This window comes from Notamacropus eugenii, chromosome 5 (assembly GCF_028372415.1).
Source record: "Notamacropus eugenii isolate mMacEug1 chromosome 5, mMacEug1.pri_v2, whole genome shotgun sequence".
Taxonomy (NCBI): domain Eukaryota; kingdom Metazoa; phylum Chordata; class Mammalia; order Diprotodontia; family Macropodidae; genus Notamacropus; species Notamacropus eugenii.
In genome coordinates, this window is record NC_092876.1 from 242378752 (window position 1) to 242397464 (window position 18713).

Genomic DNA, 18713 nt, shown 5'->3' on the forward strand with positions numbered 1-18713 from the left:
GGAGGTCAGAAACTATTTCACTTTTCCCTTTATATGGCTATTATATAAAGTACAACTCAGTGCTTAATAAATGCTTCTTGAATTAAATGGAAACTGGTTAAAAGAATCTGATTTATATTTCTCATTTAAATGAACCTGTATCCTGGTTGAATTTCAAATTTACACTTGTTCCAGTTTATTTTTAATTGTCAGTTACAAATTAACCAAAAATTAAATCACACAATCTTGTTCCACTTAGAATTAAATATGACCTTAAAAGCACTAATATCATTATTATAAACTTTATTGGAAAATAAATTTTACAGTAAGGAGGTATGAAAAGAATGTTTTGATTACTAGACTATTTTAAGAAATTGTCCTGCCTCAGTTATTATGAGAAATCACAATTTATTAGCAATTGCAATGTAAGTAAAGGATAAATATTGACATGTGCTCTACTGAAGTAATCCTTTTTTTTTTAAGAGTACATATTTTCAAGAGGAGCAAATAAGAGTCAATTATTTGGATTTTTTTTTAATTTGGAAAAAGAAAATAATAAAAACATTGGGAACTATCTATTTGAAAGGAGACAAATGACACTTTATAATAAAATTATGAGTATTCCATTCATAACAATTTCTTAAAGATGTAAAATTGAAGGCTTGTTCTTCACAATTATTTTCATCATAAAACATGCTTCTTTATTATGTACATGCTTACATATACGTTTTTCTTGGCTAAAATACATGCAAATAACAACACTATAAACAGGTTAAATCAAAAAAGTCTATCAGTTTTAAGAATGCCCCTTCAAGTAAGGCACTCACATTTGGAAATAGAATATAGCAACCAAATTAAATAAGATTTTTAAAAGATGCCTTTTATTAAGCACAAACAGCTTTTAATACATCATCAATACAAATAGGAAAAATGTCTTCTTAATGACTGATATATCAAAGATCTTATAGGTTGGCTGTATATTGATTGGCACAATAAAAATAATCAATTTTGAAGAATTATAAAGTGAAATTATGAGGACACCACTGTCTACAAATAACCATTTACCTACAGTCTAAATTTACTACATCACCTGGGGAAAGAGAGCAACTATTTTTCATGTGGAACTTTTATTAGCACCATTCAAAGCTTACATCAGCTGCTCCTTCAGCAACTGACAGGTCGGATAAAGCTTTAGAGCAAGTTTTCAGTGCAATATTTATAGTTCCTTCTCAAAAGGTATTTGGGAGTCTATGGTTTCATAGCATGTTAAACAATTATGTCTTGGCAGATGTAGAGTGTTAACAGGTAGACAGCAACGTCTACTGGGGAAAATGAAGCTTATCTTGGCTGTGAAATGCATTTACTGAATTGTGTCAAATGTCGAAGTATGCAGACAACATGCCGGGTTACAAAACTGAAGTCTTGTTATCAGCTGATATCTATTAGCTTTCTGTGATCGTAGCTTCTGGGTGTCTCAGCTGCTGTCTTTTCAGATTAACAAGTTTCATCCTTTCTCTGACATGTTCTGCTGTAGAAGCCATGTCACTTGGACTTCCAAAATACTGTTCTGTTCTATAAAACAAAACAACATATTCAAACAATTTAACTTGGATTAATAAGTAGTTATACTTAACCACAAAAACATTTATATATGTGACAGTACAGTAAACAAACAAAATCTACTAGAAAACAATGGGGACATTCTACGTTTGAAGTAGGACTGCTACCTAAAAACAGGCTAGTTCTTACCTGCGGGTCTTAAAGGTGCACTCAAATACCATTTTCTTTTGGTTTAAATGCAAACAACATATCTACATATCCTAACAAACAAGTACACCTCTTCCCTAATAAATGGAGGCAGGCTCCTTGAGAATAGGGATAGAGTTGTTCTTCTAACTGTATCCTCCATCTTTAGCACACTGCTTTGCAAATAGTAAGTATTTAATAAATGATTTAACTGTTCATTCATTCACTATTAGGATTCTGCCTGGGACACAGGAAAATGAATTCAAATTTGCCTCATATGGAAATATACTGTCTTTCTGAGAGCCTATTCAATCTTTCCCGTCCAATGAACTGATCCAATAAAAACTGTTAAACCTTTTCAATTAGATATGGCAGGATGGAAAAAATATTGCACAAGGAGGTGAGTTTTCTAAAGTTTCAGGTTTGCTTCTATCTCACTGGTTAACCTTGGGCAGGTAACTTTACCTTAATACTTCGGTTCCCTCACATATAAAATGAGGGGGTTAGATAAAATGACTTCAAAGGTTTCTCCTAGTTCGGACATCTTATTATCTTTATCACTATAAAAAAACATTCATAGAGAATTTCACAAATGGACAGAGTACTATGGAACTATGAAATACATACACATGTGAATATGTGGATTTTGGAGCACAAAGATATTCTGAAATTGATAAATAAATGTAGCAATTTAAGGTTTTCTTTTTAAAATACCTTTAGGGAATTTGTTATTAAGGACAGGAGACAATTTCATAATACAAATTCAAAACAGAATAAAATATTGGTTCATAATGTCGGAGGGGTCGGTAAGAGTCTTATTATAGTTATTATTATTTGTGAGGAAAATGCCAGTAGGAATGTTCTCATTTACCACTTAAGTAGCGAGAAGTAGTATGCTACATCTAAGAGTAAGAGAGGGCCTTAGTTTGTTTTTAAGTTCTTTGTTATAAGGAATGGCTTTCTGGAATGGGGAGGGACAATTACACAGCATGATGTTGGAGTCCAAGTATGGTGGATTTTTTATTGTACTTGATGGCTAAAAGTTTATTATAATACTCTTTGCAGGTATTTTCCATTTTTCCTTTGTTGGTCTCCCTCCATTGTCATCCTTAAATCTTGATGAATTTGCTAACTGGAACTCTTGCCAAGCTTTCTTTAAATTGGTTTTTATCCTCCAGATGCTTTTTCTGTCTTATGAGTTGACACCATAATCACCCATTTTCTGTCTTTGTAAGGTTTCCCAAACAAGATTATATTCTAAACAGCTCTTGCCTTTGGCCTCCATATCTCTCTACTGGGCAAGCAAGTATTAGTAGGTTAATTTACTTTTCACACTCTTTTCATCTACTTATGGCAACTAACAATGGTTAAACTGCTATATATCACTGTCATGTCTACAGTAAACTACTTATTTTGCATATTAATTACTTGCTTAAATAATTCCGGGTTGAGTTATTTGCATCACATGCTGCATCTTCTTCCAATCATTTATTTATAGTCTTTTACTAATTTTGTTCTTTGTTCTTGACAAGTTGATGGTCTGATTGAATACAAACAACAGATTCAAGGTAGTCTTCTATATCTATGCTGCCTGCACTCTGGTCTTCCTCCTTACTCTAGACCTCATTCATATTGCTTCTCCTGGGATCTGGGGTTGTGATAGATGAGTCTATAATCAGGTGACCAGGCCACTTCTCAGTGATCTCCTCCTTCAGTTTTATATATGTTGTCTTTCCCTATTCAAATGTAAAAACTCTCAGGGATAGTCTTGTTTGTTTATATTTATATCCCCAGAGCTTAGCACAGTGCATCATTCATTCCTGTGTTCATTCACTCCTTTGTCCAATGTTTACCCATTCTTTTCTGGAAAAAAATATTCATAACATGAGCCTTCCTGTGTAGTCTTTAAGTCCCTAATCTCTCTCATTTCCTGATCCATGCTTTTCAATCTATTACTCTCACCATACTTACCCATTTCTACCTTTGCAATGAAGTCAACAAGTGCAAAAGAATATGCTGACTAAATGTGGAGAGTCTTATAGAGTTCATAGAACAGCAAGAGACCTGAGAAGCCATTTCAAATTCTCCTTTTACAGATGAAGAAACTGAAGTCCGAGGAGATTCAAAGACTTGTTTCAGATCAGGCCAAAGAACTGATGTCCAAGTGGCCAGGCTTCTGGTGATGAGCTTCTGGGTATTTAAGGGAAGTTCTTGGAAAGCAGACTCAGTCTGCTGCCACAACTATACTCTCCAAGCTTCTCCTACCTAAGAGCACTAGCCAGAGCTTGTGATTGACTGGCACAACCTCTGGGAATCCAAGGTCACCTTCACATCCTGACGAGGCAGCACAGCAGGACTCTGAGTAAGAGCCAATCTTTACAAACAAACTAAAAGCTTTTCCCTGTTATTGTAGTCACACAGATGTTGTCTCTATGCTGGCTGTATTTGCTTAGCTATTTTTCACTGTAACAAGAGAGGTTTCTAGAGTAGATGCTACTGGGAAATGACTAAAGTGTTAAAAAAAAACAACACAAGACATTAATAAACACTGAAGACCAGCCCACCTGTAAACCTCTGCTTAGTAGGGCATTTAGCTATTGTTTTCAAACATATGAAAAAGAAATATTTCTAACAATGACTTCATGGTCTAATACAGGAGAACTCCTGGAAAAGCTGGAATTTGTCAAGATGCTCTGCCAAACCAGATTACTAGATATTCCTCAAACTGGACACTTAATCTTTTGCTTTGCTATTTTCATAGAAGTCATTCCTCATATTTGGGTTACACTTCCAACTCATCTCTGCCTCAGGAGTGCTGCCTTTGGGGCGGCTAAACAACACAGGTTATATAATGCTGGTTCTAGAGGCAGGACGACCTGTGTTCAAACTTGCATGAGCCTGGACAAGCAACTTGAACACATTAAATCTCAGTTCACTCATCTATAAAATAAGGACAATAGCACCTACCTAACAAGACTGTTGTGAGGATCAAATAAGATAGTATATGTAAAATTCTTTGACTTGAAGCTCTATATAAAATCTTTTTTTAAAATCCCTTCCTTTCTTCATGACTATTATCTATTCTACCCCCAATCAGTGCTTCTCTGTCCACAAATTACCTTGTATTACACTTACTCCTGAATCTAGAAACAAAGGATACAAGTAGAGCTGACAACACAAGTCTAATCCCTTCTTTTTACAGATGAAGAGGCAGTAGTCCACAGGTGAAGGGAATAGCTCAAGGTCATACATGTTGATTGGTTGTTGTCCTTTATTCTCGATGAGGACCAAAATTACCCCACTATATCAGGGTCAAGGTACAGTATTTCCAATTGTCACTAATCAAACCAATATGAGCTTGGAAGGCTCTACCAAAAGTCAAGCACAAAAGTCCATATGAACATTTGGAGTGGTGATGTCTCTAAAACTGCACATCTCATTTTTCTTTTGAGTTACTACAATTCTGCTTTGCTCACAGAGAACAGTGCCTTCCTGAATGTAGGCATGCCATGCAGGGCGGTGCTATGCCAGTATGTGCCATGTTTCACAATCAATTCCAAAATTCTTCAGAGAGACTTTGAGAGTGTCCTTGTATCACTTCTCCTGACCTCCATGTGAGTGCTTGCCTTGTGTAAGTTCTCTGTAAAATAGTCTTTTAGGCAAACATTCATTTGGCATTTGAACAACATGTCCTGCCCATCAGAGCTGTGCTCTCTGAATGCTAAGCGACAGAGCTGCCATTTCAAACAGTCATCTGACTGTCTACACATTGGATCTCACCATTATCCACAAGTATCCACTTCCCTAGTTAAAACCCCTCTCTGACAATAACCTATTATTGTTTCATTTCTCCTCAACGTGTCTCCCAAAAGGTCTTCACCCTCATCAAAACCTCCAATTCTTTCATTCCTCAGCATTTCCTCAGGTCATTATCCTTTCCACTACTTTATCTCTTTCCATTCTTGATGCTAGGTTCCACACTATACCATCTTCTACTCTGGAATCCCTTGTTCCTTTGTCTTACTCCTGCCCATCTTTTGCCAAACCTCAGGTCTGGATTGCTCACACTCATGTACAAAATGGAACTAGAAGAAGTCATAAACTATGCTGTTTGGGCACATTATTATTTCACGTTATCCAACTTCAACAGGGCCCTCACTTTATCAAGGCAATTCTTTTATTCTTGATTGATTTCTTATCTCACTCCCCCAAAAGGTCTTTTCACAAACCTTAACTTCTTAAGTGTTCCATCCCATACCTTATCCTCTTCCCTTTCTACAAAATAAGAATCTCAACTCTTACCTTACTGAGAAGACTGAGGCTAATTGATGTGAGCCTCTTCTTTTCCCCTTTTTTTCATATGAAAATCCCTTAACTTCAGCCCATATACTCATTTTATGCCCTGGTCAATGACACCATCCCTTTCACTTTCCCCCCACCCTCTAATCTTCGGCCTATACCTATCTATTGTTCCTTGAAATATTTCCAAATATCACTCAAACCTTTGGTAGATCCTACGGTCCCTTTAAAGGCAAGCTCAACATCTCTCCTCTCTTTCTCAGCCAAACTGACTGAGATCTATCTGCTTGTTTCGCCTACTTGTATTCCTCTTGGTTATTCCTCAACTCTTGGAAATCTGGGAGGTGTCCTTATATCTTTTCTTTGGGACCAAATTTTTCTTTATAATTTTACAACATTGTTTTGATTGTTTTGTCATGGTGGTTGTTTCCATTTACATTCTTTTTTTTTTCCTTTTAGGATTTTATTTTTTTCCCAGTTATATGTAAAAACAATTTTTAACATTCATTTTTAAAACTCTTGAGTTACAAATTCTCTCCCTTCCTCCCTTTCTACTCCCTTCCCCCAGCTCTCCACTCCCCATTCAATATGGGTTATACATGTGTGGTTATGCAAAACATATCCATAACAGTCATGTTGTAAATCCATTTACATTCTTATATTCATTGTGTGCACCAGAGGTTTTTAATTTGGGGTCCAGGATCTTTTTTAAAAAATATTTTTTTTTATAATTTTATTTCAATATAATTGGTTTCCTTTGTAATCCAAGAATCTTATTTTATTCATTTAAAAACATTCTTCTGAGAAGGGGTCTTTACTAGACTGACAATGGGGTCTGTGTCACAAAAAAGAGCAAGAACCTCTGGTGTCTATTATTTCCTTTGCTCTGCTTGCTTGATTTTGCTTTAGTTCATGTAAGTCTTTTCAAGCTTGCTGCTTCATACGTTAAAGTAATACTCCCTCACATTCTCAATGACATGTTAAATCTCTTGGTTTGTTTTTTAAGTCCTCACTCTTCTGGAACTATCTGACACTGTCAATCACCCTCTCCCTCCTGGATATTTTCCTTTTTGAACTTCCATGACATTACTTCCTCCTAGTTGTCAGACCAGTCTAACCATTCCTCAAGCTCCTTTATTTTGTAAACATCCATATTCTTGCTGTCTCCTCTATTAGAATATGAGCTCCTTGAGGGCAGGAATTGTTTCAATCCCTGTATTTTCATCCCTAGTACCTAGAACAATTCTAGCTATATTGTAGGAACTTTATAAATACTAACTGATTAAAGGTCCATGCGATAGACAGTCTTGGCGATTGTACACAGACTTAGATAACAGTCTGTACACTTAAAGAGAAACGATTGTCAGGTAAGTGGGCCTGGGTTAGAACTCTCAAACCTTCATAATAATTTGGGAATTGCTCTTCTCTTTTATTTTTGTTTAGGAGTAAGGACCAAAAATGAACACAGAATTTACTGGTACTGTGGAAATGTGTTTTGTGCAAGGACAGCATAATGCTACTGGAGGGAAACACTACCAACTCTCTCTGATAACGATGAGCATTTTGTGGACCTTTTTGGATCATAACAGTTAGGGATTTTTGGACCTTTCATAAGATTATAAATTTAGAGCTGTAAGTGGCCTTAAAGGCCAGCTAATCCAATGGCCTTGTTTTACCAATGAGAAAATTGAGGCCAAGAGAGATGTCCCCTGACTCCACATCCAGCACCTTTTCTATTGTATTGTGATTTTAGAGTACTGATGAATTGGAGTTAAGTATGATTTGAAATTTTTTTCTTTAATTATGTTAGTTTAAATGTGATCACATAGAAATTTATCTGACACTTCTCTCACATAGCCTTAAAAGATTTTCCTGTAGTCTAATCCTTTGGCATTTCACTATTCCTTGGAAGAACTTAGTGTCACTTGCAAATTTAGAGATTAAACTCCTTTTACACTTACATAAAAATATTATGTTTTATCACTAACCACTGGGGATTTAAAGAACAGAGAACCTGAGTATCCCTACTATTTGTATGTGAGTATATGTGTGTACATTTAGGCTTATGCATGAAAAAATATGATTTTCAACACTATGGTGATTTTTTAAAAAGTATGGAATTTTGTCAGAAGCTTTGTGATACTCTAAGTTAAAGATGAAATTTCTTTTGTCTGCATACTTGTTTAACCTCAGTGCAAATAAATTGAGACCCCAAGGGACTCAAATGTTAAATTGGTTTCCCAAAATTATATTACCTTTCTATCATCAGTTATGATTACTTATGTGTTCACTGAATATAACAACTACTATTACTGACAACATTTATATAGTACAAAGTAGTTTATATATGTCATTTTATTTTAGCTTCAAAATCACTCAACAATGTACGGCCTAAATACAACAGAAAAGCCAAGAGGATCAAGAATATCTATTATCCAGACTATGATATGAAGTTGGAAGTACAGCACATTTGGCAGATCCATTAGTATGTAAATCTTAATATAAAAGCTGAGTATAGACAGTGAACCAGGCCTTGAAATGAATAAGAGGAAAGTGGGATGAACTGCATTTGGAAAACTATGAAATGCTTTTCATAACTCCAAGATTTTTCTTGAAACAAATTCATCTTCTTAACACCCACCTTATAGTCATGCTATATAGCTAAGCACCATGAACTATTTCACAGTGTCCAAGAAATTAAAAGTGAGGTGTGGTGAACGTCCACAGGGACAACATATCACTATCAAAGAACTGCATACAAAAGTGAAATGTAAAAAATGATATTTAAAGATATAGTGTAGTAAACACTGGATTTGGAGTTTCAGATCCTAGCTTCATTGCTTGTCATACAGGCATGGTCTTGGGCAAATCACTCTCCCTCCCTGGGTCTCAGTTTCTTCATATCAGAATAAGAAGGTTGGGCCAGATCACCTCTAACATCTCTGTCAGCTCTTATATTCAGACCCCTGTATTTTCTAGTTAGTTGTTGTACACACACTAACAATATGGGTCAGAAACATTTACCATAAATGGAACTGTTTTCATGTGTAGATTTAAATAAAGCTTATACTAAGCATTTTAAAGAGGGAATAAAATCTTTTAAAGCAATAAAAAAGCAAAGGTACAGTTTACTTTTATTCATAGAGAAGCAAGAAAGGGAAGTGTCATTTTACTTTTTGGTTTAATCAAACGAGATAAAATTTACTTTAATTTATAATTATAAGGAATGTCTAAATTCTTTTTATTTCTTTCTAAACTGAACAGGGACACCTACCCGTTGTAATTTTAATGATCATCAAAAGACTCTTCATTTAATGGAAGCAGGCATCTTTTCTGAACATGTTGCTATTATTAATCTTAGGTTTCTCTCTTTTTATTTGGTCAAAGAAAGATTCCATTTAGTTCTGGAATCACTTCTAGGAATCAAACCTAAGTTCCAAAGCTAATTTACATGGCTTGTTTAAACAGTATATTTTTCTCCTTTGATGATTAGACGACAAGACTTAACAAAAATAACACAAATTTTTTAGGATGTGCGACATACCCATCAGGATAAACAACAGGCACAGTTAATCTATCCAAAAGTGATTTTCCAACGGCTTCAATTTCATCAAACTGCTCCTCATCATTAATAGCTTCAGGCTCTTCTGGACATTCTTGCAAAATCTGTAATAAACAGAAAGATAACATGAATAAAAAGGGAACCAATCTTATGCAATTCTAGCAGATTGAATACCTTTCCTTTTTTGTGTATTTTCAAACATATTTGTGCAAGATCAATCTACTATAAGCAAAGGTGACTTACACAATCCAAACAAAAAAATTAAATGCTTAGCTCTCAGTTATGAAATGAGAAAAGAAGACCAGTTATTTTTTTTCAGGCATACTTAAAACTGGACAACTGTGGGAAGTTAAATGACATTATAATAAGTCAATTCATAATGAGCCAATGTGGGAGGCAGCATGACCCTCTGGGATCAGAAGTTAGCTTTGGTATCAAGAAGATCCTGGATCAGCTGCCACCTTGGATACATAACAGCTACATGGCCATGGGTTAGTTACTTAACATCTCAGTGTATCTCCAAGACTGGAAATTATAGATGAGTTTTTGACCTGACTAGGTAGACAGTTTACAAACTGAGAGAGGCCCACCAACAACAAAATTACAGACTATGGCAAAAAGAAGAAAAAAAAACGTATGTGTGTGGGTGGGGGGAAGTTTGCACATGTTATTAAATACCAAAGTATATTAGTAACATAAATTAATAACTAGTGTGATCATAAAAGGCAGCCAGGTGGTGTACTGCACAGAGAGTGCCAGGCCTAGAGCCAGAAAGACTTGGATTCAGATTCAACTTCAGACACTTATGAGCTGTGTGACCCTGGGCAAGTCACTTAACCCTATTTGCCTCAGTTTCTTCATCAGTATAATGAGCTGGAGAAGGAAATGGCAAACTATTCCAGTATCTTTGCCAGGAAAAAGGGGGAGGGGGGTCACAAAGAACTGAACATTACTGGAAAAAAATGACTAAACAAAAACTGTGATGGCATGAGCAGTGCAGCTTCTTATAGCGAAAACAAAAACCATAGCTCTGCAGAGAAACAATGCTTTCACTTTTCAGTCCCATGTATTTTTCACTGTGTTCTTTTTCATTACTTTTTGCTATTTATTCTGACATTACTTGACAGTCAAACGTACAGTTGCAGCTAAATTTAGGAACTGATATATAATAGTTGATATGAATAACAGATTAGCAAAATTTTTAAGCAATGAAGCTTTCATCCATATTCAAAGTAATTTTTAAGAAAAACATTATTAAAGTCTAGTTATTTATGACAGATGGTCTATATTCAATAAGCATTTGATTTTTTACATACTATGTGCATAGCACTTTTCACATATTATAGGATACAAAGAAAAAATCATGCTTTATAATGCTTACAATCTGAGACATTTACATAAAATAGAGTCAATGAATAAGCAAGTGTATGATATTATAAATACTCTACATTCCTAATTCCTAAGGAAAATCAGAGGTAAAAGTCACAGTGAAGTAGATTTAATTAGGGGAGGCTTCATGGTGAAAATTAATCTTAAACTGGTCACTGAAGGATTCTAGGATTAAAACTAATAGGGAAAATGGGGAAATTCATATTGGGAGAGCAAAGCACATGAGGATGGGGATTATTATTTTTTAATCTTTGTATCCACAGTACCCAGCAAAGTTTCTTGCACACTGTAGGCTCTTAAAATTAGTGAAGACACAAAGGCAGGAATAGATTCATGAAGAAGAGGAATCTAGCTGGAGTAAAGATCTTATGTGAGTAAGCACAAGGAGATAAGCTAAGGCTAGTCAATGTAAATCTGTCACATAATGAAGATGCCAGAGTAGCTATTCATTATATGTCTGCAGTTGGCACAGACTGCCCCAGCTTGCATAAGATGCCAGGAAGCAACTTGATGGCTGGTGCTGATTATAGAAAGGTTTGCAATTAGAGTGGTTGTAATAAAGGGTCAAAGATGGAAAGCTAGTATTTGTGCTGAGTGATTGAGAGTTGTCTTGTAGCTTGAGAATGCTCATATGGATGGAGATTTTATTATGGGACATTGGAAAAAGTGAATAGAAAACAAATGAGTAAGGAAAGGAAAAGAGAGGTAAGACAAGAGTGTGGGAGCTCCGATCCAAAAGGGCACAGAGAGAAGCTTAATAAATGCCTGTGTTAGTTGCCAAGAGACATGTTTGACTCAAGAGAGCTGCTATCTCTTCTCTGACTTCTCAGTTACTTCATCAGTTCCCATGTTAACATAAGTTTAACATTGGAATAAGTAAAGCATGAACAAAACAGGAAAATAGATATATTAATTTCTCATACTATTCTACCAAAAAAGCCCTCCCACCACATTACATTGTAGGACCTTACAGATTTACACAGTATGGTATAGTGAAACAGGGCAGAGGTTAGAAACCCAGGTCTGTTACTTGCCACCTGTAGGACTTATGCAGTAAGTGTTTAAGAAAAGGAGAAACAGTTTTTCTATGAGATCTGGGGAAAACAGCATTACTGACTAGGAAGGCTTCTCAAACACGGTGGCATTTAAATCTGTATTTGAGGGAGACTAATCTGGCAATAGTGTGAAGGATGGTTCAGAAAGTCAATGGAAGCCATTTTTCATTCATTCCTTGAAACAGGTACCCTTGTTAGCAGATTAGAAACCAAGCAAACCTACGTTTGAGTGATGGCAATGGAGACAGAAAGGAAGGGATGGATATGAGAGAGATTACAGATGTAAAATCAGTAGGACTTGGCACTAATTGCCTGTGAGACCGTGAAATTTTGATGTGGATAAGTAAATGTATAGTAGCACCACTGACATAAGTAGTGAAGTCAAAAAGTAAGAGACAGTTTCAGAAAAACCTGGGAAGATTTGTATTAAGTGATACAGACAGAAGTAAACAGAATCAAAAGAGTAATTTCTACAGGAACAACAACATTATAAAGAAAAGCAACTCTGAAAGACTTACGCACTCTGATCAATGCAATGACCAACCGTAACTCCACAACACTGAGGATGAAACACTCTACTCACCTCCTCAAGAGGAATGAGATGGAGGTGGAGAATACCTTTTGGACATGGCAAATGTGTGGATCTGTCTTCCTTGGCTATGCTTATTTGTTACAAGGATGCAATTTTTGTTTCTTATTTGGGAAGTAGATAAGTTAATGACAGTATTACCCAACACTGCCCCACATTGAGAAAAAGTCACTGAAACACTTTTTTAAGTATACAGAAGAATATAGAAGGAAGTTCAGAAGGAAATATAAACAGAACAGTTCTGAGAGTAACATGAAGGATTTATTAAATGCTTTTAAAAAGTAAGTTGTATGTAATAAATTTCTAGTTTCATACACAATCCCCTTTTCCTGTTCTAATTTGTATATGGAAGTGTTCTTCCAAGATTTTAAGTCCTATCAACCATATCTTTAAAAAAAATTCCCATAAATCTAAAGTGACCTAACTAAACTAGATGACTTTCTGATGCCCTCTTTTAATGCTGAGACATTTACTGGAGGAGACCAAAACAAACAAACATGAAATATACCATCAAGGCTATTCTTTAGTGTGGGAATTTATTTTTTCTCTCTACATCTCCCATGGGTTATCAACTTCAGTTAAAACAGGGTTACTATTAAAGCTGAATACCAATAATAATACATGTTTCACCTACTGGCTTTATGTAATACTATTATTTACAGAAGAACAAACACAAGAATGAATCTATTTACCATATAATTAACTATCATAAACTAGCATGCTTTTTATATATATTTGATTATTAGATATGAACATAAAGAGAACTCTCTTTAGTATGAGTATAGCTGAAAAAGAAAATCGAACCTTTTCAGCATTTGAATGAAATGCAATAGCCATCTCCAGCCTATGTGCTCTTTCTTCAGATGCTACTGTAAACTGCTTCCACACTCGGTTCAGCCGAGGAAGTGTGTCACCAGATGATCGAGAAGTGCATCGCAAAGACTGACACAGTACAACTGTAGCCTGGAGCAGCTGCCTCCCATAGTCATAAGTGCTCTAGAAAGAAAACATGAAAAGTCAAGTTAGAACAGGAACTTTAAAGAGATGTTGTAATGTTAAGTGTTAAACGTAAATGTTCATGTTAAAGGCTAATGGGAAGAGTTAAAGATCTTCCTCATCCATTAACAGGCCTCAATACCATTTGTTAATTTATATTGAGGCACTGGGTCAGAGGGTCCTGCCCCCCAGCTCTGAAAAGTGTATAAATACTCTGAGGTGAGATTTTATTTTGGGGCTTACTCATTGAGAAAAGTGTATATGTACTCGGAGGTGAGGTTTTACTTTGGGGTTTACTCACTGGAAGTGTTTATTTGGCCAGAGGAGACTGAGTAGCTGCTAAGGAGTCTCCCAGCTTTGAAAATCCAGATGTTAGTGTTTCTTTCTGGTAACTCTGTAAGTATGTAATGGTCAGACAGTTGGAAGCCCTGTCTGTTGGTCTTTCTGTTTGTATTTTCCTTGAAGTTCAGAGCGTTGATTTTTTTCCCCTGAGCTAAGTGAATGATATATGTACTTGATTAAAGTAGATTGTTGACATCCCAAAAGTTGCTTTCCCTTTAGAAAGTCAGATCTAAGAACCTACCCAGCACGCCCTCCTGTGTACATCGAAGTCCTTGCTGTTACAGATGCCTTAATTTAGACAGCATTATGGCACAAAACACATCTATGTTCATCTAGTCAAATTTATTATCACATAATATTTGTATGAATAATTAAGAAAATCAATATATTTTTCAAAACAGGCTTTGTGTATTTCTTGCTTGGAATTCTAATTATTAAAAACATACCCATCACGTAAATCTACTTTATCTTTTTTAGTTGACTCAATTAAAAAGCTCTATCACAGTATAATTAGTATAAAAATTACACCATGGTATAAAAATTAGTCATGACTGCACATAAACTGATCAAAAGAACTGAATAAAATGTAGCCCTTTCTAAGTACATATGAAACCCACCTGTAATAAATTTAGCTCAAGCTTTTACTGAATTATAATGATAGTTCTTGCTTTAGGTAAATTTACACTATGCAAATTCAACTTTTCATAAAGAATGCTGAAAGAAATCTGCAATTTCCAAAGCCCCACCTGTTTTACCTTTACTGTACTCTCTCTACTCCTGCCTCTTGGCTTCGTGCTCTGTGGACTCCTAGCCTCCCACCAAAAAATAAACAAAAAAACCTTAAAAATAAAACTTCTTCAAGTGAAAGCAGGCATCCCCTGCCACTGGCTTGAGACCCCCCCCCCCCGCCCCAAGTACTTTGCCCTGCTCTAACCAACTGCCCACATGTCCAGCTCCTCATATCTATCTTCCATCTGTTTGTACTTGGTAACACATGTCTGTTCCCAGCCTTGTCATGTCCCTCTTACTGCTCTCACTTCTCTGTCCCTAGCCCCTTCCCTACGCAGGAAGGAGCACAGGCCCCTTTCTCCCTCCCTATCTCACTTCCCCAAGTTCACGGGCAAATTTGCATTATACACAAATTGCTTTACACAGAGGTTTGAAGAATAGTCCACTTAATTAAATTGAGAACAGTCTGTAATTATGACTATAAGGTGTACAACAGGTGCCAATGTACACTGGTAGACAGAAATTCAAATACTAATGAAATCATAGGTCTGGTCAATTAAAAAACAAAACAAACCATAAAATTATGGATGAGTTGCCAGTCTGCATTAGTAGATAAAGTTTCCATACTGGAAGTTCCCTATACTAATGAAACCACAGTTGTGAACCAAAAAAATTAACTTAAAGTAAAAACTAAGTACAATAATCATTCTAAAGACAATCTTTGAATGTACTAGAAATACACCATCAAGTACAACGTCTATTATGCTCATGCTGTTGTTGCGTTTGTGAGAAGTTTATTATGAGTTTTCTAGCTGACTAATTTTACCCTGTGAATCATATTGAACAAATGGTATATTCCCACACGAGATCATGCACAATGACAGACAGGGTGACAGAACACAACCTGTGTCCAAGGATACAGACACCCTCTCTTCAAGTTCGTGCAGGATAGTTTTAATGCACTAGCTGACATTAGTAATAATTCTGGAATATTTCTAGGATAATACAACTAACCTGCTTGGAGCTGGCAGGGCTAAGTTAAATTACAATCATGTAGAAAGCTATTCAAACACTGAGTCTGTAGAAAAGGAAGAGAATAAACTCTGTACCTGTGCAACATCAACAAATTTTCTATGCTTTTCCAATAAAACTTTGGTTTCCTGAGCATCATCTCCCAATCTGATGTGAGTTTTAAGTAGAGCATCCAGGAGTTCACTTAACCATTCCACTGCCTAAGAAAAGCAAATAACAATAACATTAGATTTATTGCTTTGTATATTATCTGGTTGAAGACTGCCATCAAATAGCAATATAACCATTCATAAAATGGATACAAAAACAAGAGCTGAGAGGGTGGGGGCAGAGGAATGATTTTTTTTTTGTAAGCAAAGTTCTCAGTATCTTCAATCACTGCCCAGTCTGTAAGAGTCAACTGCCCAGTCCCCCTCTCCAATTGTTAACATTTTAAATGTTTAAAATACCAAGAATTTTCAAAAGTACTCTTTAAAATATAAAAATATTACATGTATGACTGAGAATACTTGCAAAGTTCTTCTAAGTACAGATTTCTTGCTACATTAATAGAGTTTTCCATTGTATGTAAATCCACAAATTCCTCCTTCAAGTAAAAGCATATTAATTCTGCTTTACTTCAAATAGAAAAAATTTTACCTTGTATCTATATAGGGCTTTAAAGTTTGCAAAGTGCTTTATAAGAATTATCATCATTTAGCCTCACCACAAACTTGGGAGTTAGGTACCATTATTATGCCCATTTTACAGATGAGAAAACTGAAGCTTAAGAGTGGCGAACTGACTTGCCCAGGAACACAGAGTCACACTGTGTCTGGGGCAGGATTTGAACTCACATCGTCCTGACTCCAAGTCCAGTTCTCTATCCACTGTTCCACCTCTACATACAGACAATGATTTCCCCTTGCTTATTTAGAATACAAATTACCTATGTCTTGACAATTAAAGAAATAACATGCCAAAGCAGATTTTACAATGAGAAACAGCCCTGATATATGTCCACAGTGATAGCTAGAGAAGATAAGTTCTTGACAATGAAAACATTTTCTTATATTCAGAAAGGTTAACCTCACTAAGACATTTGACTGCAGAAATAGCACTCATTTGAGAGTAAAAAGGTTATTATGTCTTAGAATGGTAAGTGGATCTTTTTTTAAATTCTGAACTTAAGCAATAAATTAAGCATTTCCATAGCATAGTAAAAAAAAAAAAAAAAAGGATGACTGCGCATGAAACTGCAAATCTATTGTTTTGCTTGCTATTGCTTTTAGATATATATATTAAAATTATCTTGTAACTTTCTTTTCTTTTTCCTTCCCTTTCTCCTTTCTCCCACCCCCCCCAACCTAGTGACTATCATTAGACTCAAATATGTATATATAGGCAAAATCATTCTACACACACTTCTGTTTATCAGTTCTTTCTCTGGATGCAGAGAAAGTTGCTCAAAGTTGTTCTTAAAACAATACTGACTCTATTTTTTTCCTATTTATACAAGGTCATAAATTCTTCTTCCATGTCCTTTACAGATCAAATATACATATATATGTCCATATGTGTATGTGCATGCATGTGTGCACGTGCATGTTGTCTCCTTTGGGGACAACATGAACAAGAAGTCACCCAGTATGAGTAGACTTCAATAAACTGCATTGACAGAGGAAACACCTGAATCAACAGGATCAAGGATCCACCTGAGGCTTTGACTAGTGAATAGTGTATACAGAACATATTATAATATAGCTATTCTTTACCTGTGCAGCATCTTCTTCACATTTAAACAACTGAACCATTTGAAGCATCTTCAACCTTCGAACATCTACCATGTCTTCACACCTAAAGAAATTAAACATATATTAACTTCAACAAATGTTATAATGAAACCACCTGGCACATGCCATCCATACCCACACTTAGTAACCTACTTTCTACATGTCATGAAATTACTCTACTAAGTTACCTTTATTTGAAGGAAAATAAGTTTAAGACTAACAGATAAATATTTAGGAGCCTGCACTTGCTTAAACAAGCACAAAACATACCACATATTTCAAGAATTAAGCCCAAAGCATTAGGGGAAAAAGAGGTGATTTAAATGCAATGTGAACTAAAACAGAAATCTTCACAAAGCCCATTAGTATAGAGAACTTTCTATGACCAGCAAGGGCTTTTACTCTCCTGGAATAGCCTTTGAGAACTAAGAGTAATCGCTAAACCATGGTGAGACATGAGAACAGCACTTCTTAGAGGTCAAACTTGCAGTTTACCAAAACATTAACCTTGTGATAAAATAAAAATCAGAATGAAACTTGGGATTTTAAAGTATTTCAAAATACTTTACCCATCTCTATCTCTCTCTATATATTTATAATTTCTAGATGAAGATGTAATGAACTGTGCTTTGCACCCAAAATTTAATGCTACTTTCCAGACTACTAAATCTTTTTAGCTAATAAATTTACAATGTAAAGCAATATTTCATAATATTTATGGTGAGAGAACTATCAAATATTAGAGTTATAATACTTTACACATAGGTATATCCTACAAAACATCATACTAACCAATATAATTTCATAATAAAATTGGTATATTCTAAGAAAACTCTGACGCAGTCACAAAACTCTGCTGGAACAACACTCCAATTGTTAGCACTTTTGCTATGTAACTAATTACACCCTATACACTCAACACGTGGTTTTCTCAGAACCAATTAATATTCTCTAAGATTCATCTGAAGGTGTGCACATATTTATGTATGGGTCCTTTTTATGATAAACATAAACATTTGCCTTTGTTTCCTAAGCTGCATATCTTCCATCACTCCTTGTATGTGGTCCACATTTTCTTTATTTTCGATGGTTACATCTTTTCCATAGGCCCAGGATGCTTGATTAGAGATCTGATCCAAAAGACCTTGACCCTTTTCACGCAAACCTTGTAATCCCACATCTAAAATAAAACAAAATTACTTTATTAAGAAGTGCTTCTAGAA

General features: G+C 35.4%; 1 protein-coding gene across 8 annotated transcripts in view; it reads right to left on the reverse strand.

Annotated features, from left to right (window-relative positions):
• Window positions 1-265: 265 nt before the first annotated feature.
• The window catches only part of SESTD1 (SEC14 and spectrin domain containing 1), a 148899-nt gene continuing 130451 nt past the window's right edge, over window positions 266-18713 (reverse strand). For all 8 annotated transcript variants that reach the window (XM_072612519.1, XM_072612524.1, XM_072612518.1 and 5 more), the window contains 6 exons: window positions 18511-18670; window positions 17473-17554; window positions 15796-15918; window positions 13424-13615; window positions 9569-9690; window positions 266-1551 (listed from right to left, as the gene is read on the reverse strand). In XM_072612519.1, the coding sequence (XP_072468620.1) occupies window positions 1422-1551; window positions 9569-9690; window positions 13424-13615; window positions 15796-15918; window positions 17473-17554; window positions 18511-18670 (809 nt within the window). In that variant the 3' untranslated portion in view covers window positions 266-1421. The remainder of the gene's footprint in view (window positions 1552-9568; window positions 9691-13423; window positions 13616-15795; window positions 15919-17472; window positions 17555-18510; window positions 18671-18713) is intronic.